The sequence below is a fragment of the Haliotis asinina genome, chromosome 2 (assembly GCF_037392515.1).
Source record: "Haliotis asinina isolate JCU_RB_2024 chromosome 2, JCU_Hal_asi_v2, whole genome shotgun sequence".
Lineage (NCBI taxonomy): Eukaryota > Metazoa > Mollusca > Gastropoda > Lepetellida > Haliotidae > Haliotis > Haliotis asinina.
In genome coordinates this window covers 56,073,638-56,101,480 of record NC_090281.1, presented here as the reverse complement: position 1 = coordinate 56,101,480, position 27,843 = coordinate 56,073,638, and the positions used below count along the sequence as shown (strand labels likewise).

Genomic DNA, 27,843 nt, shown 5'->3' with positions numbered 1-27,843 from the left:
AGTATTGTAAACTCCCCAAAATTTCAGTCAGACAACTGGTCTGGTAACTCTCAAAAGTTACCAGACCAACTGGAAAGTTGCCAGTCCAAACTTTTCTGGATTATGAAAAGTAACAAGAACTTTAATAAGTTGCAGAGAAACTGCTTAATGTTTTCAAATCCAAGACCATTGTGTGTGCAACGTTTTGAAAACTGACTGTCCAGTTGCAAAACTGACCATCCTAGATAGTCTGGCAAGCAAGAGTTTGCAGCACTGATAATATGCACATTAGAAGTACCCATTAGACTGGAGCATTTGTCAGTACAGGTATACTGAATCCCCAAAGAAAGTTATCCTTATCTTGTCAGTGTTAATAATGGCTGAAATTTTTTATCAGAAGTCTTGACAGGCACTGACTATTCTAAACATGCTATATACTACTGAATCATCTTTATGCATATAGTTTGAATTGTATGGTACTTCTTTCAATTTCAGTGAGCTCAAGCACTTCCGGCAGTGGTAAGTACACATGTACCATGCTGCACCCAGCTGTGTATTGTGATGCAGGAATAGTTCCTACAGACTGTTTGATGTAATCTATGTGTCAGGACAGTTCAAATGTATTAACAAAATAAATGTTCAGTTTGGGTATTCTTTTTCAGAAGAAGTCCTCCTTGGGGTACATATATAGCATTAAAATGTCCATTTAAAAATGCCTACGACAGTTGTAACAATATTGAATAAATATTTTACAAAACAAAAAACTCGTTTTTGTCTTGTGAGACCACCCCTACAGGGCCCCCACCCGGGCCCCTTAACAGCCAAGAGCAGGTAACTCTCGCCGTGTACCTCATACCTCACTTTTCATTAGGCGGTATTAGGCGGTATTAGGAATGCATATTTCACTCTTTTTCATTCATGAAATGTTGTAACTTTCCGTGGCTACCGTGGTCTTCAGCCATGTGGCTGACAAGATGGCGGGCGGCACGTACCTGGTGGTTATTTCTTCTGCCTATTCTTTTAGGTGGTTTTAAATACAAACCGGATATTTGTATGGTTTTCTACCTTTCTTTTCCATGATAAAGAAATCCTTATATGCTATTGTATGTTTTCATAAATAGCTTTCTTATTATTTAACGGTTAAATATCACCAGTGCATATTATTGTTTCTGTTAAATACTCATGTGTTTGTTGGATTAACGGGCCTTGCTATTAATCATAGCACGGTTCGGTTTTTTCCAGTTCAAGGGGTGTGCTACTTGTAACGCAAAACTCCCCCCGAGGGATAAGCATATTCTGTGCCTGCGTTGCTTGGCGGAGGAAGCTCACGACGAGCAAGGATGCACCGTATGTCAGGACTTTTCCCCCAGGGCTAAAAAATCCCGTCATGCAGACTTGATCTTTTATAGATCTTTGATCCAGGCGGGGGGGGGGGATATTTGGGCTCAGGAGCCGCCTTAAAAAAAAGCCAAGAAAGATATTAAGAAGGCGTCTTCGGCTTCAGTCTCGGGGGGGGGATACGGCAAAACCAGCGAAGGGTACTTCGGCTCCACCTCCAGCGGTGGCTTCTACCTCCGCAGCACCTCCCACTGAACCCTCGCAACCGTTAACATTTGATTTACTTTCGTCTTTGTTACAGCAGCAAATGGCGTCGGTGCATACCCTGATTTCGGACGCGATGTCCGGTCTGCGTCAGGAGATCGGCGTTCGTCCGGAGTCGGGTGTGTATCCGGCTTCGGCTTCCATGGGACTCCCCAGCCACGCCTCTGGTGCCGGTGTGGGGACTTCCATTAGGGGTGCGCAGGAACCGACTTTAGAGTCGGTTGCCAGCCACTCCGAGGTTGCCAGTGTTGGTCATGGGACCATACCTATGTTGGGAGCGTTGCCGGCGATCCGCCACCCAGATTCAGTCTCGGGCGTCGGGTCTATGGCGTCGGGCTGCTCGGCTCTGCTCGGGCCTCTCTCTCTTTCAGATGTTCCCTCGACCGATCCCCCGGAGCTATCCTTAGATGACAGATCTGAGGTGTCACTCATGGGGGATTGCGCCGAGGAGATAATGGAGGAGGGGGAGGACCGGGGTGGGCCGAGTGAGTTTTCGTTTTCGCTCGGCGCCTCGCTGAGGCAGGTACGGAGCGTATCGCTTCTGTCCTGCCGCAGGTCATGGTTGCTTCGGCGACACCTGACCCCGAGGAATTCCGACTGCCGGGTGAGGCTTTTGCCCCAGCCGAGGTGGTGGATTCTCGGTTGCGCATCCTCCCTTCTATATTGTCAGAAGTGATTAACCCTCTTTTAACGGGAGCGCGGTCACGCTTCGATTTGCCGGAGCTAGACCGACGTTACCTTATGGGTGATCTTGACTTGTATAACCCTCCAGTGGTCGACGACTGTATCTATGCATCGGTCGCCCTGGGGGGTTCCTCTGGCAGCTCCTTAGCTTCGGCTAAGCAAGGACGCCGCCTGCCTCCGTTCACCTCTAACGTTACTGCCCTCAAATCGGCTTATAGGTCGTTTGAGGAGCAGTACCGAAATGCAGCTCAATGCCTTAAAGTCACAATACACGCCGCATATACTTCGGTATTGCAGCGTCGGCTTGTTGACGGCGGCGGTGTTGAGGAGGAGTGTGTTTCCCCTACGCTCGCTCAACAGCTTACGGAGGTGCAGTCACATCTGGCGCGGGACTCGATCAGGTCCTCGGCGTGTCAGATGATGTCTGCAGTTATGGGCCTCCGTAGACTGTGGCTGTCCGTGGCACGGTATTCGCCGGCCACTCAACAAGCGCTACTTTCACTGCCATTCCCGATGGGATCTACTCTCTTCCCAGGAGCGGCATCAGTAGTCCGGGAGGCCGCGGAGGCTGTGTCTACATTCAAGGAGTCTAAACCCTTGTTATAACAGCCTCACACTTCTCGTGCGCGTCCCCCGGTGCTTTCCTCCGCTTATCCTTCGGCTCCGGCCAAGGACTCTGCTAAGTGGGCACAGCCCTTGCAGGCGCGGAAGGGTAAGGGTAAGGGTAGGGGCAAGGGCAAGGCTGCGGCGCCCCAGCATCCTTTTCCGAGGAAAGGGAAGTCGGCCCCGGCTTCCCAGTAAGTCATCCTCCGTAGCCCTTGCAAGTGAACCCGAATCAAGCAGTCGGAGCACTGCCGATGTCGGGCATTCATTGCCTTCTGCCAAACCTTCCTGTGGGTGGCCGCCTTTCCCACTTCCTGTCGGATTGGGAAAAGGAAACCTCCAACCCCTGGGTCCTATCCACACTCAGTGACGGCCACTTACCACTATGGAAGAGAGACCCGCCTCCCTTTTCCGGAATTCGGCGCACTCCTGTGCCGGTAGTTCCGGAGAAAGCCGAGGTTCTCCGCGCCGAGGTTCAGTCTTTACTGGACAAGGCGGCCATCGAGGTGGTTGCAGGGGGCCAGGAACAAGAGGGATTTTACTCCACTTATTTCCTGGTCACCAAAAAGGACGGAGGGTTCAGACCGATTCTCAATCTCAAACGGCTGAACACTATGCTGCAGGTACCGTCATTCAAGATGGAGACACTACGGTCAGTGATCTCATCTGTAGAAAGAGGCGACTGGCTTACGTCCATCGACCTCAAGGATGCGTACCTGCGGTTCTCCTTCGACGTGGTATGCTATCAGTTTCGGGTGCTTCCCTTCGGCATTGCTACGGCTCCGAGGGTATTCACCAAGCTTATGTTAATCCCAGAGCAAGTGGCCAGGTCACAGGGCAGGTGTTGTCACCCGTACCTGGACGATTGGCTTATACGAGCACTTGCCGCTCACTTGAGTCGAGACGCAACATTCGCCATAATGTGTATTCTCACCAGGTTGGGCTGGATTATCAATCTCAAGAAGTCAGACCTAGTTCCTACACAGGATCTGATCTTCTTGGCGCACAGTTCGACACAGCGAGAGGCATAGTCTCCCTGTCGCCGGATCGGATCTCCAAAGTTCAGAGAGTTGTTATGCAATTCCTCGAGTCCCCCTCGGCTTCGGCTCGGGTTTGGCTCCAGTTGCTAGGCAACATGGCAGCGACGGTGGACGTTGTTTGGAGGGCGCGGTTGAGGATGCGACCCATTCAGTACGCCTTGGCGCGAATGTGGTCCCACGGCAGGAGTTACGAGATGATTCTCCTCACTCCGGAGTGGCTCCTTCCTCATTTACGGTGGTGGACAGTGGTAGGGAATCTATCCAGGGGGTTACCCCTGGACGCTCCCTCACCAACCCTTTCAATTCAGACGGACGCTTCCCTCACAGGGTGGGGTGGCGTGCTGGGCGCCCATTCAGTTTCGGGCCTATGGTTACGGCACGAAACGCGCCTGCACATCAATGTGCTTGAATTGAGAGCTGTCCGGCTAGTGTTCCAACACTTTCGGGAGACGGTTCGAGGCTGTGTGGTACGTCTAGAGATGGACAACCAGATGGCAATGACCTATATCCTGAAACAGGGCGGTACGGTTTCTCCGTCCCTCCTAGAGGAGGCGTGGCACTTTCTACAGTGGTGCGACCGGTTCAATGTTCGGGTGCGTCCCATGTATCTCCCCGGGGTGGACAATGTTCGAGCAGACGCGCTCTCTCGACGTGTCCTAGCTCCTCACGAGTGGATGTTGCATCGGGAGATATTCGGGATTATCTCCCGGTTGTTCGGATCGTTCCAGGTGGATCTGTTTGCCTCTGGGGGGACGAACCAGATTCCGGTGTCTTGTTCTCGGATACCGGATCCGAGAGCCATCGCTCAGGACGCTTTCCAGCTCGATTGGACGGACAGGGTATTGTGGGCGTTCCCACCTCTGCCGCTGATTCCCAGGGTCCTCTCGCAGCTGGCCACCCAACCAGCTCGACTGTTAGTGCTTCTTGCTCCTCTTTGGTCGTCTCAAAGCTGGTTTCCGGTAATGATGATTGCCTCCTGTCCTTTTACCCTTTCGACCGGACTTACTATCCCAGAACGGAGCGCCGCACCCGAATCCCAGGATTCAGTGGGTGGCCTGGCCACTGTCAGGAATCGCCTCCAAGCAAGGAAATTTCTGCACCAGTTGCAGACACAATTCTGGCTTCACGGAGGGATTCGACAAACGTTCAATATGAGGATAGATGGGCCTGTTATGCGCGCTGGTGTGTCAACAGGGGGATTCTTGATCCCTTTTCTTCAACTCTAGTTGAAGTACTGGAATTTTTGCAATCCCGGTTAGAGTCAGGCCTAGCCGCCTCTACTATCCGGGGCTATTCCACGGCCATTTCGGCATTCCATATTCCTGTTGACGGTGCTCCCTTGGGCTTTCTCTCCAGCTGTTAACGTGGAAGGCTGCCTTTCTTGTGGCGGTAACATCTGGCAGGCGGGTAGGTGACATTCATGCAATGTCAGCGGATCCTGCTTTGACCGTCTTTCACAAAGACAGGGTCAGTATTAGACTGCCGGATTCTTACCGTCCTAAGATCGCAGGCGCTTTTCATGTTACAGCGCCTATCGAGCTCCCTAAGCTCATGCAGCCTCCCTCGCCCGGTACCTCTCTTCGACGTGCTCACGTCTTAGATGTCCGTAAGACCCTTAGGGCTTATATCAAACGAACTGCTGATATCCGAAAAGATAACCAGTTGTTTTGTTGTTATGGCGGGGGAAGAGCTGGTCTGCCGGCGAACAAACAAACCATATCTAGGTGGCTTGTCTCTGCCATTTGTATGGCATATACTCATAAAGGGTTACCTATCCCTAATGGGTTAAAGGCTCATTCTGTTAGGGCAGTGGCTACGTCACAGGCTTATGTCGCGGCTCTGCCCATTGAGGAGATCTGCTCTGCGGCTATTTGGAGCCGACCGAGCACGTTTATCCGTCACTACCAACTGGACAAACATTCACGGGAACGTGCTCGGTTTGGCCATACAGTTCTCACCAGTGGGCAGAGTCGTGATTCCCCTAGCTGAATGGGCGTCTGAGATCTCGACTTTGTTTATCATGAAATGTTCCTGGTGGTGGGTTTTCACGAAACATTTCTTGTTATATTGGTGACGGATATCCCCTGGTGGTGGTGTTTTTATATATATAAAAAAAAAAAAAAACACAAAGAGAAACTACCTATAGACGTTTTTTTCACTATTAGCATCGACATACGCTCATATTTACCCTTGCACTGTTATTCCTGGCACTACTTCGCTGGTTTGGGGGAATATTTACAGTGAATGGCATGAGGTGTGGTCATATGTCCATCACCTTTGCTGGGTTATTGTCGATTGGCTCTTTCGGCCCTATGTTGCCACGCCCCCGCCTGATTGACATCAGCGGCTTGGTGATTGGGTAAGTGTATTTCTCTATCTCTCGCAGCTTCGGCAGTGTATGAGAGTGTGTGTAGGGTACACATCAGCAGACAGAATGCCGCTCCCGACTCACGTTCGTTGGGAGTCTGTCTTATGCTATATATGTACCCCAAGGAGGACTTCTTCTGAAAAAGAATTATACAAACCTGTAGAGGTTATGAATTCTTTGAAGAATGTCCTCCTTGGGGTACGGCCACCGGCCTCCCCACATTCTGTCTGACAATCTCAGCATGAAAAGTGAGGTATGAGGTACACGGCGAGAGTTACCTGCTCTTGGCTGTTAAGGGGCCCGGGTGGGGGCCCTGTAGGGGTGGTCTCACAAGACAAAAACGAGTTTTTTGTTTTGTAAAATATTTATTCAATATTGTTACAACTGTCGTAGGCATTTTTAAATGGACATTTTAATGCTATATATGTACCCCAAGGAGGACATTCTTCAAAGAATTCATAACCTCTACAGGTTTGTATAAATTGCAGTCATTATGAAACAATTCCGGTTTGTTTTGTGGAAATACATGTTGTTCCTGTAATTTTGAAATGATGGATACTGTGATTTCTGATAAGAATAACTGCATACTTAGACATAAACTGTTGTGTGTCATAGCACATATGTTGTGTTGCAGTTAGTGACAGGTGATGTGTTGTGTTGCAGCTATCTACAGGTGATGCTTTGTTTTGCAGGTAATGACAGGTGATGTTTTATTTTGCAACTAATGACTGGATATATTTTGTGTTGCACCAATGACAGGTGATGTATTGTGTTGCAGTTAATGACAAGTGATGTTTTGTGTTGCAGTTAATGACAAGTGATGTTCAGTGTTGCAGCTAATGACAGGTGATGTATTGTGTTGCAGCTAATGACAGGTGATGTTTTGTGTTGCAGCTAATGACAGGTGATGTATTGTGTTGCAGTTAATGACAAGTGATGTTTTGTGTTGCAGCTAATGAAAGGTGATGTATTGTGTTGCAGTTATTGACAAGTGATGTTTTGTGTTGCAGCTAATGACAGGTGATGTATTGTGTTGCAGTTAATGACAAGTGATGTTTTGTGTTGCAGCTAATGAAAGGTGATGTATTGTGTTGCAGTTATTGACAAGTGATGTTTTGTGTTGCAGCTAATAACAGATGATGTATTGTGTTACAGGTAATATCAGGTGATGTATTGTAGTGCAGCTGAAGGCAGGTGATGTGTTGTGTTGCAGCTGATGACAGGTGATGTATTGTAGTGCAACTGAAGGCAGGTGATGTGTTGTGTTGCACCAATGACAGGTTATGCTTTGTGTTGCAGCTAATGACAAACTGAACCGATGCCCTTACAGTAGTCTTGGGGGATATGCCATCGTCATCCAGTACCTCCTCATCACCAAGCTGGTCCTCATTACACTGCTCTATGCTATGTTCAGGTAGTTTTCTGCTAGTTGTCAAGATTCAATCACACTAAACAATTATTTCAAGGTAACAACATTGTGGAAACAGAAATGATTTAGAAATCTACATTTGAATTTAGAAAGGTATATTTGCTAATACTTCTGATGTAATCAGATAAGCCTTATATTTACAGGTAGGTATTTTGATTTGTTAGTTATTATGATATAGGTATTTTTCAAATTCATTGTAAAATTGTTAGCAAAATGTAGGAAAGGAAATTTGTTCTGATGCATATTTTTTGTGAACTTTCTAAAGTGAAGATTTTCTGTTGAACCCCAGTGACACTAACGCCCGAATCAGCAACGAAGCAGAGGAAATATGGAAATACCAACGCTACACCATTATTGTGGACTTCGACGAGCGGCTGCGTCTACCGCCACCACTGACTCTGATTAGTTACATGTGCATGTTCCTGTCGCTGGTATGGAGGAAGCTGAAGCAGCTGTACTACCGATGCCGAGCATGCTGCAAGTGCATCAAGAAGGATGTGAAGGTAACGTGTCTTACTGCGTTCAGTAGTCGGGAGATCAGATCACCTCCATCAAACATCTGCAGCAACCCATGCTTGCCGTAAAAGGCGACTGTTTGTCATAATAGGCAACTAATGGGATCGCATGGTCAGGCTTGCTGACTTGGTTGACATATGTCATTGATTCCCAATTGTGCAGATCGATGCTCATGTTGTTTGTCACTTGAAGACAGACAGATATGTGGACAGACAAGAATTTTATACTGTAGTTGATCCAGGAATGTCGGGGTTAGAATCTACATTAACCCATTCTTGTTGTAAGACTGACAAGTGGGACTGGGTGGTCAGGCTTGCTGACTTTGTTGACTCACGACATTGTGTGACATTTGTGTAGATCAATGCTCATGATGCTAAACCCACTCAGTCAGTCAGTCAGTCAGTCTCAGTCAGTCAGTCAGTCAGTCAGTCAGTCAGTCATGCTGTAGTCAGACTCACCCCTGCTGTATCAAGGCCTTAGATCACTTCCTAAACACATGTCTGCCTTGCGTTATCCCCATGATAGTGACCTGTACACTGTAGACATGGAAGTTCGTCTGTGGAGAACAAGTGACAGATGGTACAACATTTACACGAGGTGTTCTCATCCTCTAGGACGGCATGAAGAAGGTCCAGATTATGAAGGTCAGGCGGACAGTGGACTTCAACTACTGGAAGAGTTGTCTGCAGACCTTCAACAAGAACGAGGAACAGAATCTGATCGAGAAACAGAGGAACAAGGAACAGAGTGACAGGTGAGTGGGATAGGGCAGATGCATGGAGGGTCTGGTATCAGAATCGGGCAGTTGTGCGGTGGAGCAATAGACTAGATGGGTCATGTACAAGAATGGGATAGTTCAAGGGTAGGCCAGTTCTAGGGACTAGTGGCTTGTGCGGTAGAGCAAGAGACTGGATGGGTCATGTACAAAAATGGGACAGTTGTCGGGATGGGGCTATGGCAGTGCAGAATGAAGAGCAGTTGGGTTTGGGTATGTGCAAGGACAAGATAATAAGGGATGGAACAGGATATTGGGTAGTTGTAGCTGTTGGGCTGTTCTAGGATGATGCAGGCAGATACATGGTTGAGGCAGATGGGGTCACTGGAAGGGACACATATGGATGTTCATTGGTACAGTTCCTTGTTTAGAGTAGATAGAAAGGGAACATAGAGATTTTTCTGGATTACATCCTGTTTTTGTTCTGGAGTACATCCTTTCAGGGCTTGTCCTAGACCTATCATCAGGTAGAACTGAACAGTTTTGTGTTACTGCCATGTGTCTACCTCATGATGGCGCTATGAAGTTTATACTCTAGAATAAAAAGAAGATGTAAACAAGAAAAATCTGTATGTTCATCAAATAGCATCTTCTTAAATGCCAATCATGCATCTGGATAGAAAGGGGTTGGGACAAGTGTATGGATGGATGTTTTCAACCCAGCTGTATTTGTTTCTTCAGCTTGTCTCGTCTGATCGACGACATGCAGCTTCAAAAGGACAACCAACGCAGAATGAATGACCGTGTGGTCCACGTGGAGAAGAGTGTCACAGTGTGTCGGCTGCTCCTGGAGGAGATGAAGCATATGATACAGAACCTGGGTATGTGCACTACAGAACATGGTTATGCATAATGCAGAATTTTGTATGTGTGATGCACTACGTGGTATGTATAATGCAGAAACTGTGTATGTATGATTCATAGGTTAGTGAGATACAGAACCTGATATGCATATTGCAGATTATTGGTATGCATTATGCAGAACCATGGTGTGTATGACAGAGATGATATGTGTGATGTAGAATCTGGTATGAAACTTTATAATACATAAGCCTGGTATGATGACACTTATCCTCTTCATGCATGCTTCAGAACCTTGGTATGTGAGCTACAGAACCTATATGTGATGCAGAACCCTAGTATATGTAATACAGAACCTCAGTATTTGTGAGGCAGAAGCTGTGAAGTTTTACCTGGATACTGGTGATACATAGCCTAGTTTTGTAGTATAAAGAACCTGAGTGTGTTTGATTCAAACCTTTAATATGCAGAACATGGGTATTTGTCACCCTTAAGATGAATTTGTCGAATTTTGATTGGTCATGAGGCAAAGTGTACAAAACCATGTAGGTAGATTTGCTAGGGTATACAAACTCTACACCCTGTCAAATATATCACATGACACACTACACATGTTGTACAAATGACCTTGACCTTAGATAGAATGTGGCTACCATACGAAATTTTTGAGTTGGCATATACAATCATAGGTATAAACAGAATAATACAATTGTTGCCATATTTTTTTATTTGTGTGTGTCAATAAATACATTAAAAAATCAAATATTTCTGCATTTCACTTGCTGTTTGACGAAACCTCAAATTCGATCATATTTATCATGAACTAAGCCATCCTGAGTTGTGTCTCTTTCTGACCATTCAGGAAAAATAATGGCAAACTGTTTTTTGTCTCATTCTGCTGATTGTTGGATGTTGTGGTTTAAAGATAAGCTGAATTTAAAGAGGGTAATAAATTTGTCACACAGTGTTTTGAAAGGGTGTATGGGACTGTAAGACCCTTGTAAGTTCTGTATTTGCTTCAGCTGCACCTCAGGAATTTTCAGGGGTTTTATAGCCCCATACACCCTTTCAAAACATGTAATAGTGTAGTATTTGGTATTTGTAATGCAGAATCTAGATTTGTGTATTCGTGATACAGAACGTGGGCATGTAGTGTTCTGCAGTAGTGCAGCTGATTGTCAGTCAGGTAAATCCAATCAAGAGTTGGTTTACAATGCTTAGATGGATAGAGGGAGGGGTATATACGTTGATACTTTTGACTGACAGACCCGAAGAGCCAGGGCCTGAAGCCAGTCCAGAAGCTAGTGCATGTCTCATCCCGCCAGTCACCCTACCCTGGGACACTCACACAGCGCTTTCCTGTCTTCGATAAATATGTTCCCTGGGAGGTAAGTCACAACACTACAGGGTGTGGTTTTGTGGTGTGGGGTTGTGGAGTGTAGGGTGGTGATTATTCCATATTGACTTACGAACAATCACAATCTGTCCCTTTAGATAGTATTAACTCTGCCATTGTTTTATGTAGACTTAATTTTTAACTTACCTTACCATAGGTCTTATGCATATTACCTCAAGCTTCGCTAGAAGAGATCAGACAGTCGTTGATTCGCCATTCCCTGGATGGCTACCTCATGTAATCTACGAATGTAGTCACGGAAGTGACGTGATCTCCCCACTCGCGCGAGAGCGCAGAATCCAAAATTCACTTTTACCTCTAGCGTTCGTCTGTTCGGACGTGTTTGGTTCGCTTAGTTTACCTACTTTGTGGTTTAATAAATTTGTTTTCTCACGGGTAGGTATGGTTTGTATCCCTTAGGTGTGCGTGTTTAGGTAAGTAATCATTTAACTGCACTTACTTTGCTACCTCGTGTTGTTTTTTTCTCTCACTTCGGGGTGGGTTCGCCCGCGTCGTGTGTGAGTGCGGCATGGCGTCCGTGGGGGTATTATATCTTGCTGGTTTTTTCTTCCTCCATGTGATTTTACATGTCGATTAGTATTTTTGCCCATGTTTCACAGCATTTATATGTTTTTCGTGCCACGTTGCGATGTACGCAGACAGCCATTTTGGTTGTTTGGCCTTCGCTGTCACGAGCTTACGGGCGTGCCTACTTTACAGTGGGGGTGCTGCATTTCTGGTATAGGGGTGTTTTTTCTACCTCCTAGCGTTGGTTTCAACGCATTGTTATGTTTGTTTGTTGCACTTAACTGTGTATATCTCCCCAGTTTTGCACTATCTGCTTGGGGCAGGAATCGGCGAATATCCCCACCCTTGGTGCCCGGATTGTGCGTCTCTAGCCTGCTCTTTTGACGGACACTGCCAGTACTGCGAGGCGTTATTGGTGGCGGATTTCGAGACTTATTGCGGCTAAGAGGAAGTTTTTGTTTTTTTTCACAGCGGTAGAGAAGGTTGTCGTCTCCAGCGTCGTCGTTGGGATCTCTGCCGGACGACCCTGACTTACAACCGCCTTCAACGCCTGTGCCGACGCCTGGGATGGGGCGTTCGTCTGTGACGCCTGTACGTTTGTCCCCGGAACCACCTCGCTCGGATTCCATCGTGGATCTGTTTTCATCCAGATGCCTTGTCTCATCCGGAAGTCCAGAGGTTCCTGCGCTCTCTGCTGACGCCCGGTGCTGCTGCGATGCCAGCGTCTGGACATCTCGACACCAGCGCCTATGCCAACACCAGCGCCTTTGCTTACGCCAGCGCCTATGCCAGCGCCTACGCCTATGTCTACGCCAGCGCCAGCGCCTGTGCTTGCGCCAGTGCCTATGCCTACGCCAGCGCCTATGTCTACGCCAGCGCCAGAAGCTGTGCTTGCGCTAGTGACTACGCCAGCGCCTATGCCTACGCCAGCGCCTATGTCTACGCCAGCGCCAGCGCCTGTGCTTGCGCCAGTGCCTATGCCTATGCCTACGCCAGCGTCTGTCTACGCCAGCGCCAGAGGCTGTGCTTGCGCTAGTGCCTATACCTACGCCAGCGCCTATGCCGACGCCGGACCCTATGCCAGCGCCAGCGCCTGCGCCTTACCGTATACCCAGGGTGTTGCAGACGTTGTCCAGGGAAGAGGTTTTACAACGACAGTTGGATGAAGGGCGCGCTCGGCGCTTGGAGGCAGAGCGCTCTCGACGCAGATCGCGCTCCAGGTTCCCTGGGAGTCGGTGATCCTGTACCCTCCACAGTAGTCTTTGTCGGCGCTCTCGGTCCCCGCTACGCCCTTTGAATGAGCTACCAGGTGAAGACGTTGCTTGCGCTCCCAGTCCATATCACCTCGACGCTCCTCTAGAACTCGGCGTTTGCGGTCGCCGGAACCACCTTGGATCTCGTCCAAGGAATCTGCTGCTCATGCATCGACTTGGTCTCCTACATCGTGGCGTGATTCGAATTCCGTTTCCTATGAGGACCTGGAAGAACAGGTTTTTGGCCCGGACTTCGACGAGGAGGCAGGAGGCGACGGCGATGGTGATGACACTTAACTACCCTTATCAGTCGTCTTCGAGTGGATTGCTGACAGGTTACCGTACTGCCCTTCACCTTCGGCTAATTCCAACAACCCTGCAGCACTTCATTTATCGCCGGAGCTACTCATCCCGCCTGATCCTATGGTGGCGGACGCCGTGGCTGTATTAGATGCGGTCTTTGAAAAATTGTCATCTAATCCGAATTTCTAAGTGTGTAAATCCAAGAAGTCAGATTACAAGATACACAGCCTGGTTTTCGCGGACAGCGTGGCGGTCTTGGTTGAATCTATGTAGCGGTTATTGGGCTCCTCGCAGCTCTCTTACAGAGTGCAGGATTCTAAGCGGGTGACCATTGAGACTGAACTCAAGCGGATGCTTAAGCCGTTGTCTGCTCTGGTGTCAGCTACCTCGGCGGCGGCGATGGACTTGTCTGAAGACAACGCCTCGAGGATTGATCACCGTACCAGATATTCCTCTGCTGGTAGGCGTGAGACTGGGTGTCCTTTGGAGGGACTGGCTGCATCCTCAAAGATCCTTACTTTACAATTTGTCTACATATACTTCAAGCGGAGAAAGTTTTCTTTCACGTGCTTTATGCATTTTGTCACGAAGATTTTTCGAGACAACTACAAAGTGCCACGCCTAACTACACCTCTTATTACAAGAGAGGGCAGCATTTATCTTCGGGGAAAATTCCAACACATGTACTTGGAAAGCAATTTGTCTGCGTCAGTTTTCAAGCGGCGGAAGGGTTTTCGCGCGCTTTACTCCTTTAGACACGTGCTCGCCATACAGCATGGTTACTGTTAAGCCTACAGGCTAGCAGGGTATCACCGTTTACAAGATTTCATGGTGATCAGTTACCTGCTACACCGGTGACGTCACGTCTACATTTTGATTGGTCCCCGAGAGACAACGCCCTGCAAAGGATCCCAGGGACGTTACATCTACGTTCTGATTGGTCATCGAGGGACAACGCCCTGCGCAGAATGTGTTGTTATTATTCTAGTGTAAGGAAGTTGTCTGCAGTGACTTAGTCATTTACGATGGAAAGATGTCGTTACACTCTAGACTAGCAGTCTACAGCGGCATTGGATTTCTCTAGTCGGCATAGAGATCCTCTAACAGTAGTCTCAACGCTGCCTATCAGGAGGCGTGCAGCGATGTATGGCAGTTTCTGATCGGACAGACAGCCAGCTATAAATAGACTTCCTTGAAATGTCAACACATTCATAATGAACAGCGTGGTTATTCTGAAGTCGAAGAATGACGCATCTTTACGGCATACAAGATTATCTTGAGAGGGGTGAACTTCATTATCAGGCTGTTAAGTCAGCTTGGATGACTAACTAACTCCGCGGGACTTGATTCATCACATCGCCGTCCCAGGTTCGGGGGTCGAAGTTCAAGGCTATGTTAAAAGCAAGCTCTACTCTGTCCGTTATCACTATGTCAGTGATAATGTCTACTCGATTTGCTCATGTCACCTTAGGATATGATCAGACGTAGACGTCTACTATTACGTCTATGACAGCGTTTTCTTGATCATGATTTCATGACAGGTTTACGACATTGGACGTCTTGACACCACACCTGTGGTAGGCTCGCTGGTCAATGTTTGCGTAGGAAGTTACTTATTAGAGCCGTCATTCAACAACCATCTTTAGGTAGACACTTCTCTCCAAGGATTGAGTGCCTATCTAGTCAAGAAGGTTGCAGCAGGATTCTGGAAGAGTGGAGCTCAATCTCTTCACATCACCCAGTTGAAGATGAAAGCGGTGATGCATGTCTGTCATTGGTTGACAGCACCGAGAGACAAGCTACTGATGATCCATACGGTCAACTCACTAGTAGCTTTCTAGGTAAACAAGGGTCAAGGAGGCCTCGACCTCTACTACACTTGTCGTTTCTACCCTTCGATGTGGTCGAGTCTGATCCTCCAAAATAAAGTATCTCACATACCAGGAGCCTGCATCTTCATGGCAGACGCCTTATCTCACCCCCTACGTCTATCACCAACGGAGAATATGTTGTGTGGAGAGACGTTTCAAATAATCGGCTTCTAGAGTGGGACCAATTGTTGTTCCATCCTCACAATCGGACACTGCACCTGGTTCCGTCGCGGTTTCATCTTTGCGCCTGGACCATCTGTGAAAGTCTTGAGGGCCAAGGGGTACTCATCTCAAGTGGCGAAGTTAATCGCCCGGGAGCACAGGGTTTCCACTCAGTCACTTTATGGACCAGGAGGCGTGAGCGATAGACGCGATGTCACTGTCGTGGGAAGGTCTGGACGCTTACACGTTTCCACCACCAGCCCTTTCTCTCAGAAGTGGTCGCTAAGGTCAAGCAGACTCAGAACCTGCAACTGCTTTTGGTCGCACCTTGGTGGCCAGCCAGGCCATGGTTCCCCAACCTTCGACGACTCGCAAGCGGAGAACCATACAAACTTCCAGAGTGGTTGCATCTACTTCGGCATCCACACAGTCGACAACTGCATCCGGATCCACTGCGATTCCATCTTCACGCATGGGTCATTTGCAGAGGGCGTTAAAGGCTAAGGGCTACTCCATGCACGTGGCGAGCGTTATAGCTCGCGCGCATAGTTTCTACCCGATCCCTATATGACGACAAATGGCGCTCGTTCGAGAATTTTTGCGCTCATAGATCTCAAGATCCTATGGCAACATCCCCTCAGTTTGTGTCAAAGTTCTCTTTCTACGGAACTTTAGACATCTCAGAGGCAGTACCTTAGGCACCTATCTGTCAGCATTGAATTCTGTCCTTGCGATCAAGTCAGGTAAACAGATCTCCAAGGTACCGGAACTGATTGCGTTTCTCAAAGCTTTCAAGCTGGAAGACCAGAAGGCCAAGTTTCGTCCTCCAGCCTGGGATCTTAATGTCGTTCTACAACATCTTAGAGGACCGCCGTATGAGCCGTTAGAGGAAGCCTCTTTTGAACACCTATCCAAGAAGACAGCTTTCCTACTAGCATTGGCGACAGCGGCTAGAGTCAGTGAGATCCATGCTCTTGACGTCACACAGATTCACTTTGAACAGTCAAGGCACGGACGAGTCCATTTGGGTCTGCTCTGGGACTTTGTGGCTAAGAACCCGCTTCCCGGGCAGCCCAACAGGTTATTTTCCATCCCTCCTTTGTCTACGATCCTTGGTCATCATGACTTGGAGGAGGAACTGCTATGTCTGGTCAGAGCTCTGAGATGTTACATTAAAAGGTCAGCCTCTAGGAGACGGTCCCGCAAAAGACTATTCATCCCATTTGCGTCGACCTGCAAAGGAGAGGTAAACAGGAACACGATTGCCCTTTGGCTCAGATCGACAATCCTGGCTGCCTACGACGACAAGCTCCTGCCTCATCCGGTAGCAAATAACCCGCACGAGATCAGGGCTTTGGCATCTACAATGGCCCTCCATCGATATTGCACGGTAGCGCAGATCATGGAGGGTTGTTTCTGGAAATCATCAACTGTCTTCGCTTCCCACTACTTGAGGGACCTGACAGTTGAAGATGTGGAGGGGTTACAGTCATTTGGTCCACTGGTAGTTGCTCAGCAACTTACCCGACCGTCCGCCCATTAGGTAATAACGCTGTTACTTACCGTTGGTCTTAAGATTAACCTCACCCTCAGGGTGCGTCGGTTTTTCTTTGGAGTTCTATTGGGTTACTCTTTGTCCTGCTCCAGGTGTTATCCTGAGACCGTTGGCATTGGTTTCCCAAGTTCTCCTGTTGCATGTGCACTGTTTGCTGAGGGATGGTCCTCCGGAGTCCACACCACCATCCATCTGTCGAAGCCATATGCATAAGACCTATGGTAAGGTAAGTTAAAAATTTATTAAAATCTAAATATTTTAGATATTTAAATACTTACCTTACCATAGGGCGGTGACTCCCTCCCAACGCTGGATGCTCCTCCCCACTTTGGACTCTTCGGACCTTCCGGTTGGCGGTAAAAGTGAATTTTGGATTCTGCGCTCTCGCGCGAGTGGGGAGATCACGTCACTTCCGTGACTACATTCGTAGATTACATGAGGTAGCCATCCAGGGAATGGCGAATCAACGACTGTCTGATCTCTTCTAGCGAAGCTTGAGGTAATATGCATAAGACCTATGGTAAGGTAAGTATTTAAATATCTAAAATATTTAGATTTTAATAATTATAAGTACAGTTATATCTGAGTAGCTTGTTTTCGGTTAAGTTTGTCAAAAGATAGTCAGTCTGAATTTGAAAAAAAATATTTGTTTAATCTTGAAGGCATAGTTGTATTGTTCTTTAAAAATGTGAAATTCCAAAGGGCATATCTTACATCATCTGAGATTTATTTAAAAGCGTATATTTTGGAGCATATTTGTACATTGAAGGATGTATGAAGTTAATAACAAAATCATAAATCTTGTAGTTTCAATGGATTTGTATTCTTTCATAATGTTCATTATTCTTTCAGCATTAATGACTTCATAAATAGATTTTCTTCCCTCTCTGCCAAAGAAACATCAGCAATTTCATTGCTATTTGTGGCAATACTCAGTGGATGTCAGCATTTATAGCATATAGTCCATTCCAACTTTCATGTGAATCACATCCATCAGTAGTTATGCCTCACACATGCTTTGAGCAGTTTGTTACACATCTGAATCCCAGATGACAATTGGTCTATTGTAGCCTTGTATATACAGTAATATCCAACAGTATTGCCCCTGCAGGTTGTGTACGAGGCATATGACCCAACCTACATGACCCGCTCCCTGGAGGATTTCAATGAAGAGCATGCCCTCTTTGTGGACCCGGACATTATGGAGTAAGTATGTTGAGAGCACTCATGTGGTGCTGTTTGTATGTCTGATGTGGTGAGGAGATCTGTTGCGTGTCATTATCTGTGGGATCTTGCTCATTACATCAGCCACTCGTTTGCCAAGACACAATTATTTACAGGCTGCTGTGGTGTTGCTGGAAAAATGCTCACCAGATGGCGTAACACAGAAGGAATGACAATCCAAACGTTATGGACTCATTACTCATTATATAACTGAATGTGTTTAAAACATATCTCACCCATGAAGATCCTGGTTTGAATTGATTTACAGCAATCCATGCTTATTATAAAAGTGACTAAATGATTGGGTGGTGACCCCACAACCAACAACTTCCTCCATAACATCACAACCAGTAACTGCCTCCATAGCATCACATCCAATAACTTCCTCCATAGCATCACAACCAATAACTTCCTCCATAGCATCACAACCAATAACTTCCTCCATTGCATCACAACCAATAACTTCCTCCATTGCATCACAACCAATAACTTCCTCCATTGCATCACAACCAATAACTTCCTCCATGACTTCACAGCCAATAACTTCTTCCATAGCATCACAACCAATAACTTCCTCCATGACTTCACAGCCGATAATTTCTACAACCTCACAGCCAATAACTTCCTCCATAACCTCACAACCAATAACTTCCTCCATTGCATCACAACCAATAACTTCCTCCATTGCATCACAACCAATAACTTCCTCCATTGCATCACAACCAATAACTTCCTCCATGACTTCACAGCCAATAACTTCTTCCATAGCATCACAACCAATAACTTCCTCCATGACTTCACAGCCCATAGGTTCCACAACCTCACAGCCAATAACTTCCTCCATAACCTCACAACCAATAACTTCCTCCATTGCATCACAACCAATAACTTCTTCCATAGCATCACAACCAACAACTTCCTCCATTGCATCACAACCAATAACTTATTCCATAGCATCACAGCCGATAATTTCTACAACCTCACAGCCAATAACTTCCTCCATAACCTCACAACCAATAACTTCCTCCATTGCATCACAACCAATAACTTCCTCCATTGCATCACAACCAATAACTTCCTCCATTGCATCACAACCAATAACTTCCTCCATTGCATCACCACCAATAACTTCCTCCATTGCATCACAACCAATAACTTCCTCCATTGCATCACAACCAATAACTTCCTCCATTGCATCACAACCAATAACTTCCTCCATGACTTCACAGCCAATTGGTTCCACAACCTCACAGCCAATAACTTCCTCCATAACCTCACAACCAATAACTTCCTCCATTGCATCACAACCAATAACTTCCTCCATTGCATCACAACCAATAACTTCCTCCATTGCATCACAACCAATAACTTCCTCCATGACTTCACAGCCAATAACTTCTTCCATAGCATCACAACCAATAACTTCCTCCATGACTTCACAGCCCATAGGTTCCACAACCTCACAGCCAATAACTTCCTCCATAACCTCACAACCAATAACTTCCTCCATTGCATCACAACCAATAACTTCTTCCATAGCATCACAACCAACAACTTCCTCCATTGCATCACAACCAATAACTTATTCCATAGCATCACAGCCGATAATTTCTACAACCTCACAGCCAATAACTTCCTCCATAACCTCACAACCAATAACTTCCTCCATTGCATCACAACCAATAACTTCCTCCATTGCATCACAACCAATAACTTCCTCCATTGCATCACAACCAATAACTTCCTCCATTGCATCACCACCAATAACTTCCTCCATTGCATCACAACCAATAACTTCCTCCATTGCATCACCACCAATAACTTCCTCCATGACTTCACAGCCAATAGGTTCCACAACCTCACAGCCAATAACTTCCTCCATAACCTCACAACCAATAACTTCCTCCATTGCATCACAACCAATAACTTCCTCCATTGCATCACAACCAATAACTTCCTCCATTGCATCACAACCAATAACTTCCTCCATGACTTCACAGCCAATAACTTCTTCCATAGCATCACAACCAATAACTTCCTCCATGACTTCACAGCCAATAACTTCTTCCATAGCATCACAACCAATAACTTCCTCCATTGCATCACCACCAATAACTTCCTCCATGACTTCACAGCCAATAGGTTCCACAACCTCACAGCCAATAACTTCCTCCATAACCTCACAACCAATAACTTCCTCCATTGCATCACAACCAATAACTTCTTCCATAGCATCACAACCAACAACTTCCTCCATTGCATCACAACCAATAACTTATTCCATAGCATCACAGCCGATAATTTCTACAACCTCACAACCAATAACTTCCTCCACAACCTCACAACCAATAACTTCCTCCATAGCATCACAACCAATATCTTCCTCCATAGCATCACAACCAATAGCTTCCTCCTTCACCTGACCATACATAACCTCCTTTCTAGCCTCACAAAAAAATGATATCCTGCACAACATCAGAACCAGTAAGTTCCTTAACAAAGACCCTATTACATCATCCATGACCTCACAACCTGATATAACTTCGTTTCCAGACTCCGCCATGAGGAACAGGCCAGACAGAAAATGAGTCCTGAGGAAGTGGAGAAGTTGCCTCCCTTGCCTGAGTTCAATCCCATGTGGAACACCGTGTTTATTGAGAGGGTTGGCAGTGTCAGTATTGATGTGGATCGTACGTCATGGATCACGTTCAACGACCAGCCTCTGAGATATAAGTTGGACACGACCGACCTTCCACAGTGAGTTGTCTGGTTGAGTGTGAGGGTGTCATCTGAGCATAAGGCACAATAATAAAAGAGTGTCACCTTATAGCGGAAATATTGCTGAGTGCAGCATAGAACAACAAACAAACAAAACAGTGAATCTCATATCCCATCTAAGTTACTCTCCCAATGTTGCAAAAAGAAGTTTCAACTTATCCTCTACTAAACTATTCAAGAATGTCTGATTGTGGTGATAAACGTTTCAGGAACCCATTGGGTAGGACTGGTATCCGTGGGCGGGGCAAGTTGTGGAGGTGGGGTCCCAACCATCGTATAGCAGCTGTTGTGACACGGTGGAAGCGCAAGTACTCGGCACTGGGCTACCCACTGGACCACATCATCGTGGAGGGGAAGCGGGTCCTGGAGTTTATAGTGGTCCCAAGGCCGGATACAGGGGAGCTGACTCTTCCAGGTGTAAGCACTTTACTGAAAGTGTATTGTATGTTACATGCTACAGAGTGATACATTCAACCTGTATAATGATGGCTGTAATTAATGTGGGTCTGTGGTAGGGATGTGTTCTGAACAGAACATAGCTTTGATGCAGTGACACAGCTCAGACTACCGGATCTCTCTCCTACAGCCAGTTGTCTCAACTGTTTTCATTTCAAACTGCAGCATCATGATGTGTTTGGAAGTGTCATTCTAAACAGTGTCAGCTCATTGTACTCAATTAAATAAATAAAATTCACAACTGCATCCAACAATATATAGTATCTGAGACTCCATGTATCATCACCATACATACATATTATTGGTTACTTTCACAACTTGCTCACTTCTTTGGAATCGAGAATCTTGAATCTTTTAAAGATAAACTTCTCTGGGTTTTTTTAATGACCTTTAGTCCAGCTTCATCAATACTGGGTAGTGTATTTAATGGTGATATGTTGATACAAGGCAGGTTTCATGTACAAGATTCAAGATATTATAGTAACAAGGACATTCTCTCACCTGTTTAAATAAATATAGAATGCTTGTGGCTTGTAGTCTGGTGCAATGAGTGGCCTTTTTTTTCGTCATGTGACTTCATATTTCAAGGGTAATGTGTATGGCAAGACCACTTCCTATGGCGTGATGTGTGAGGAGTTTATGAAGGGAGTTCTCAACTCAGAAGATGCTGAGGAATGTCAGCGGTTCAGTGAAGAAGATATGATCAGTGTAAGTACTGTTAGGTTACAACAAGTTCACATTACAGTCATTCAAGGCCAGATTCCCATCCCAGAATATATATGGTGCTTATATAAAGAATATCAGTGGTTCATTGAGGAAGATGTCATTAGCGTAAATACTGTTAGGTTATGACTTGTACATATGTGCCAGCTGTGCCTAGTCAGGACCTCATATTTGTCCACATGGCATCTGGTTAAACATAAATCACCTTTCATCTTTTTGTACTCTGACATGAAATCTTCTTTCCTAGTGCTGTGGTTGTGTAGCTATATGGCTGGAATATCCCTGAGTGTGGCGTAAAACTAAACTCCCTCACTCACTCATGATCCTGTTGTGACATTATACTATCACATGTGCAAGAAATGTAATATGAAATCATTTTGAATTCAGCAGAACTTCTTAATACGCTGACTAATATTCACTGACTGTATCCTGACTTTGACCTTACATCTGGTGATGTTGACTGTTCTGTGTGAGTGAAACATTCTCTTCTTGCAGTTCTTTGCCGAGTTTGCAATGTCCACCTCAACTCAGACGCTGTACAACCTGTCACAGATGAATGCAGCAGCTAAAGGCTTCAGTGCGCAGGTCCTGTATCGTGGCTACATTGATGACCCCTCCAACACCGACAATGCATGGAGGGAAGCGGAAGTCTGGAACTTCCACTATGAACTCAGTGACACACTGGATGACAGGATCCCTGTGGTGAGTTGTTGTCAGTAGACATGGTTGTCATGGTGACTGGGAGAAGGGACAAAACTTGGCTTTAGTGGCTGTCAGAAATACTGTTGTAAGGGTTATTCAACCAATCAGAAGCTCTAGCACCAGAAGTCAAAACAGCATCTGCTGTGGAAAGAATGGAAATATAGATGCCAACTTAGATCCAAATCTAACTATATGAATAAAGTGATTCGTGAAAGGAAACATGAATATGCCATGTTTTTTGTTCCAGAGAGAAAATGCTTGGAGAGAAATCTCCCCCTACACTCGTCTCTATGGCAACCAAGATTCCATTGTGAAAGAAGCAGCAAGGATACATGACTCCTACTTCTAAGACCAGTTGGAGGAGTTACTCTCCAGCTGGTATCTATCACAGCAATATTACCTACACTGCTTCTTCAGCGCTCACCAGTCTACAACACAAGTGCCATATATGATACCATTAGAATTTAGGTTTCTTCATCCAGCTATGCAGGGGTTACCATGGTAACAGGGATCTTTTGACCTTCCAGTGATGACAATCAGCTTGTGGCCAAATATAGAAGACGTGTTAGTTGCAGATTAGCAATGTCGCCTTCCAGAAGTTGAAGACAAGTGATGCCTTGATGATGACTGCTGGCGCCATCTGCAGCTAAAATAACAGAATGAAGAGATATATATGTCTATCACAGATAAAGGTCAGGGAAAGGGAGATGATTGCAGGGAATATATTTTTATCAGATATGAAGCAAGATAAGCACAGCTCTCTGCTACAGTGCAGACCTCAGGTACAAGGCAAGTGCTTGCCTTGATACTAGTTGTATGTACTTTGTATTTGTCTTAAGCTTGAAGTGTCTTAAGCAAGGATGAGAGTCACTGGTCTAAGTGTGCAGCTGTTTCTGTGGAAGGCTGCTTTGTGACATATGAAGAATACCATGTTTGCTGCAGATTTTCATGAATATTTAATGCTGGATTGTTTGATTCTGTTAGAAGTGATGTGAACCTCTTTGTAGCTGCCGCTAATGTATTTATATACTCAAAACAACTTGTTCAACAGTTTCTCTAACAATGTCTCATCATGCGTTTTTGTATTGCCATTTTCAAGAAAGTTAATGGAATATTTTTCTTGGCTAGTCCTATGAGTGGTTCACATTGTGTACAAGCTAAGACTTTTAGCTCTAAATTATATAATGTCTTGTTAAGAATACTCATTAGAAGATAGAAAGGTTGGTCCTTCTTATTTGGGTATAAAGTAGCTGGGCCTGGCTGTTATTATATACAGTATGCATAGAGGTCGAGAAATATTTGTTAAAAAATGTTTTGTTCATGTGCTGTGTGTTAAAATGAATTGTTTTGTTAATATTGTTGGTATGAGGTGGGGTGAGATGAGATTAACCTTTAACTGATAATCCTGTCAAGATTATTTCATGGCATGCCAAGCCATGGCGTAGAAAACACATTGGGACTATAATTTTGCTGAATTTTTTTATTGCATTTGTGTTATTCTTTTTGATTTTATATTTCACAATAATATGTAGGTCCATGCCTGATTAACATTTACCGTATTTGATGTATTAGGCTCGACAACTACTTATACAGTTTTAATGCTTGTATATTTTTAAGTCCCTCTCCAGTTTCTTTTGAACAAAGGTTCATGATTAAAAATTAGTGTCATGTGACAAGGCATCCAGTCATATCACAAGAATAAGAAGTAACATTTCATGATTAAAAATGGTTTCATTTATTTAACGAACAAGAAAGTAAAGTCATATCAAAATTGAGAATGTGTTGGACACTTAGAATGTTAAATATGGAAGTAAGATGTATTCAGCCGAGGATCAAGTCTTGCTAACTATGTACTCTTGCTGTGTTTTGTATATAATGTGGAACCTATTTAACCATTCTGTTGATCCTTTCTTTGAACACTGTTTTGGCAATGTGATTGTGATGAAGACAATCAGTGATTGTTGTGGAATGTTGTCTTCCTATTGTTAGCTCCTTCTGGTTATAGTTTTGTTGTAACCAAACATTCCATGATGGTTTGTGTGTCACATGAGTAACCATAGGTGTTGCTGAACCACAAACCTGACACCCTGACTTGACAGTAGAGACGGTATGTGTCCATTTGTAGCACTGGTTGTTACAAGATTTATCACACCTGTAATGTTTTTTATCTCATTCACATCTTAGTGTTTGGTATCACCTAACAGATTAAAGGACATACACTTATAAAAGAATGTTACGCAACAGATAGAATGACTGACAAAAAATTGACAGAGTTTGATCAGAGCGACTCTCTTCAGCAATACTGCAGTAGTTTCTAATTGGGGACTTCCGTTTCAGATACATTTTAAAAGCATTATTGTACAGGAATCAATGGTGGGAAAACCTAGTGTTGATCTTATTGATTGTACATTTTTCTGGAAGACTTTCGCCAGTGTGAAAACATTGCTGTGATTGGTCAGATGAAAGGCTGCTGTGAGTATTATCTGATGTTAAACAGATTGTGTTTTGTGTAACCTTTAATCACACCAGTTTCTTGAATCATACATTGATCGTGACCTGGCAGTTCCCAGTGAAATGATAAATTTCTAGATGAATTAATCAGGATTTTATGCTACTTTTTTTAGAATATGTATTAAGATGTATTCAGTAGAAGTCTGAAAGGCAGATTGTGTCTGAAAGGCAAATTGTCCAGACAACCAGTGTTGACTGGGGTTTGTTCATTTGACAGACAATGTTTGATAGTGCAATGGCTGTTTACTACAGACTGTACTACTGATTTTAGGGTCAAGTTAGGGGCTCGGCTTATCTATGATATCAGCTTATCTATGGGATCTTCTTATCTATGGTAGTGAACTGCCTGTCATGGTTGACAAGACCAAGCATCTCTGTGTAAAGACATGTTTCTGTGTTGTGCCTCTGTTAAGCCACAAACTGTTGTAGCATGTTAACTACTGCCTCTGTGTCATGTCTCTATTAAGCCACTCTTCTGTCATGACATGTCAACCCATGCCTCTGTGTTGTGCCTCTGTTAAGCCACACTTCTATTGTAGCACGTTAACTCCTGCCTTTGTGTCATGACATGTTAAGCCATGCCTCTATGTTGAGTCTCTGTTAAATCACAGTTCTGTCATGACATGTTAAGCCATGCCTCTATGTTGAGTCTCTGTTAAACCACAATTCTGTCATGACATGTACAGCCATGCCTCTATGTGGTATCTCTGTTAAGACAAACGTCTGTCATGACATGTCAAGTCATGCCTCTATATCATGTCTCTGTTAAGCCACACTTCTGTCATAACATGTTTAGTCATGCCTCCATATAGTGAGGCTTTTCTGCATCTATGAAGCCCCACCTCTCTGTTGTGTCTCCATCAAACCACCTCTTTTTGTTGTGTTGTCCATGTCTCAGGTCATCAACTCATCAGGTCACACATTGTTACAATGTTGAGTTTTCAAGGTTCAAGACCTTTTATTTACAACATCTCCTGTGATGTGTTTTACTTTGAGGCTTGTTTCTTTGTGTTTAATTCCTAATCTTAAAATAAAAAAAACATCTGTTTCTCTGTGTGATTTTAATCAAAAATGATTTTAATCAGTAATATCCAAAAATGAGACTATTTACAGAGTTTTATGTTGACTGTGTTTAAGACATCTTATTTTCACATTTATTTACATTATATCTGACACTGTACCTCCAATATACATATACATACATATCATACCCACCGAACTGAAAACTGTGGTCCCTAGGATATATGTACTTATATGTTAAGTGAGGAGTTAAGGGAACCTCAACTTGAAGCTAGTTTATACTTGTTGTAAAGAGGATAAGATTTTAATGACATTAAAATGTACACCTAAGGAAATAAGACAACTTGCCTACACTATTGGTTTGTTTGTTTCAGTTAGTGGAGTTAAACCCATTCTGTGACTTACCTGGAACACAGGTAACCTACCTTCACCAGTGCTTGTATACAGGCGCTTCATGTAACAGGGTGGGGAGTCAGATCATATGAATCACCTGTAGCCATGTGGAAAAAGTGGTTCACTCCAGGTCCAAGTTTGAATCCATGAATTTGTCAGGTTGTCCTATGGTGCCTGGGTACTTTTCCTGAATACAGAAGCAGCTTTCAGAATTGCATGAGCTTAAGGTATTGAGAGATTTTCTGAAGTAGTTTTTAAATATCCCACCCAGTTTAAGAGTCAAGAAAGGGTTTAAGAGTTAAAGAGGAAGAAATTTTTCATAAAATGCTTCAAATCTAAACCATTCAGAATGGTTGTAGTTGTGCTTTAATGGATTTATGACAATATAATAAAGCTAGTAACTATGTGATATATTAATATGAAACAACACAAAATATGTTTTACGAGCTGGTCCAAACTAGAAATATGATTATAACATACTGTGTACCGATAGTATAGCACATTGCTTTCTACAGAGTGTACCTTGGCTGTAATCCATAACTTTCATAGCATATTTGATGGCTGTAGTTTACCGAATGTTTTTTTCACTTTGACAGATGTGTATCATAAGTTTTGTGTCCATATTGTTACATATCTGAACATATCTATTTTTACATTCAGCCCTTGCAATGTGTGTATTTTCCCCAATTCTTGTGTTCCGTGACATTTTGTTGCAAATGTTCATAGAGATATGTGTATCACAATCTACAATCTCTTTGACATTATTTTAGTAATCAAACCGTGAAGGTCCGGGGTACAATAGGTCTTCAGCAACCCATGCTTGCCATAAAAAGGGAGACCCATGAAGGTGCGGGGTAGAATAGGTCTTTAGTAACCCATGATTGCCATAAAAGGGAAGACCGGTGAAGGTCCGGGGTACAATAGGTCTTCAGCAACCCATGCTTGCCATTAAAGGCGACTATGCTTATCATGAGAGGCGACTAATGGGATTAGATGGTCAGACTTGCTGACTTGGATGACAAGTCAGCGATTCCCAATTGCGCAGATCGATGCTCATGTCATTGATCACTGGATTGTCTGGTCCAGACTCAATTATTTACAGACCACCGCCATATTGCTGGAATATTGCTGAGTGCGGCATAAAACTGTACTCACTCACTATTTTAGTAAT

The 27,843-nt window shown here is 44.7% G+C and overlaps 1 protein-coding gene across 1 annotated transcript in view; it reads left to right on the top strand.

Moving 5' to 3' along the window:
- Nucleotides 1-23,222, top strand: part of LOC137272719 (transient receptor potential cation channel subfamily M member-like 2) — a 45,725-nt gene extending 22,503 nt beyond the window's left edge. Inside the window, exons 21-32 of the mRNA XM_067805103.1 lie at nucleotides 475-498; nucleotides 7,576-7,690; nucleotides 7,995-8,208; nucleotides 8,836-8,975; nucleotides 9,678-9,817; nucleotides 11,064-11,185; nucleotides 17,977-18,071; nucleotides 20,643-20,846; nucleotides 21,077-21,284; nucleotides 21,912-22,031; nucleotides 22,542-22,748; nucleotides 22,996-23,222. Of these exons, the coding sequence (XP_067661204.1) occupies nucleotides 475-498; nucleotides 7,576-7,690; nucleotides 7,995-8,208; nucleotides 8,836-8,975; nucleotides 9,678-9,817; nucleotides 11,064-11,185; nucleotides 17,977-18,071; nucleotides 20,643-20,846; nucleotides 21,077-21,284; nucleotides 21,912-22,031; nucleotides 22,542-22,748; nucleotides 22,996-23,097 (1,691 nt within the window). The 3' untranslated portion in view covers nucleotides 23,098-23,222. The remainder of the gene's footprint in view (nucleotides 1-474; nucleotides 499-7,575; nucleotides 7,691-7,994; nucleotides 8,209-8,835; nucleotides 8,976-9,677; nucleotides 9,818-11,063; nucleotides 11,186-17,976; nucleotides 18,072-20,642; nucleotides 20,847-21,076; nucleotides 21,285-21,911; nucleotides 22,032-22,541; nucleotides 22,749-22,995) is intronic.
- Nucleotides 23,223-27,843: the final 4,621 nt, after the last annotated feature.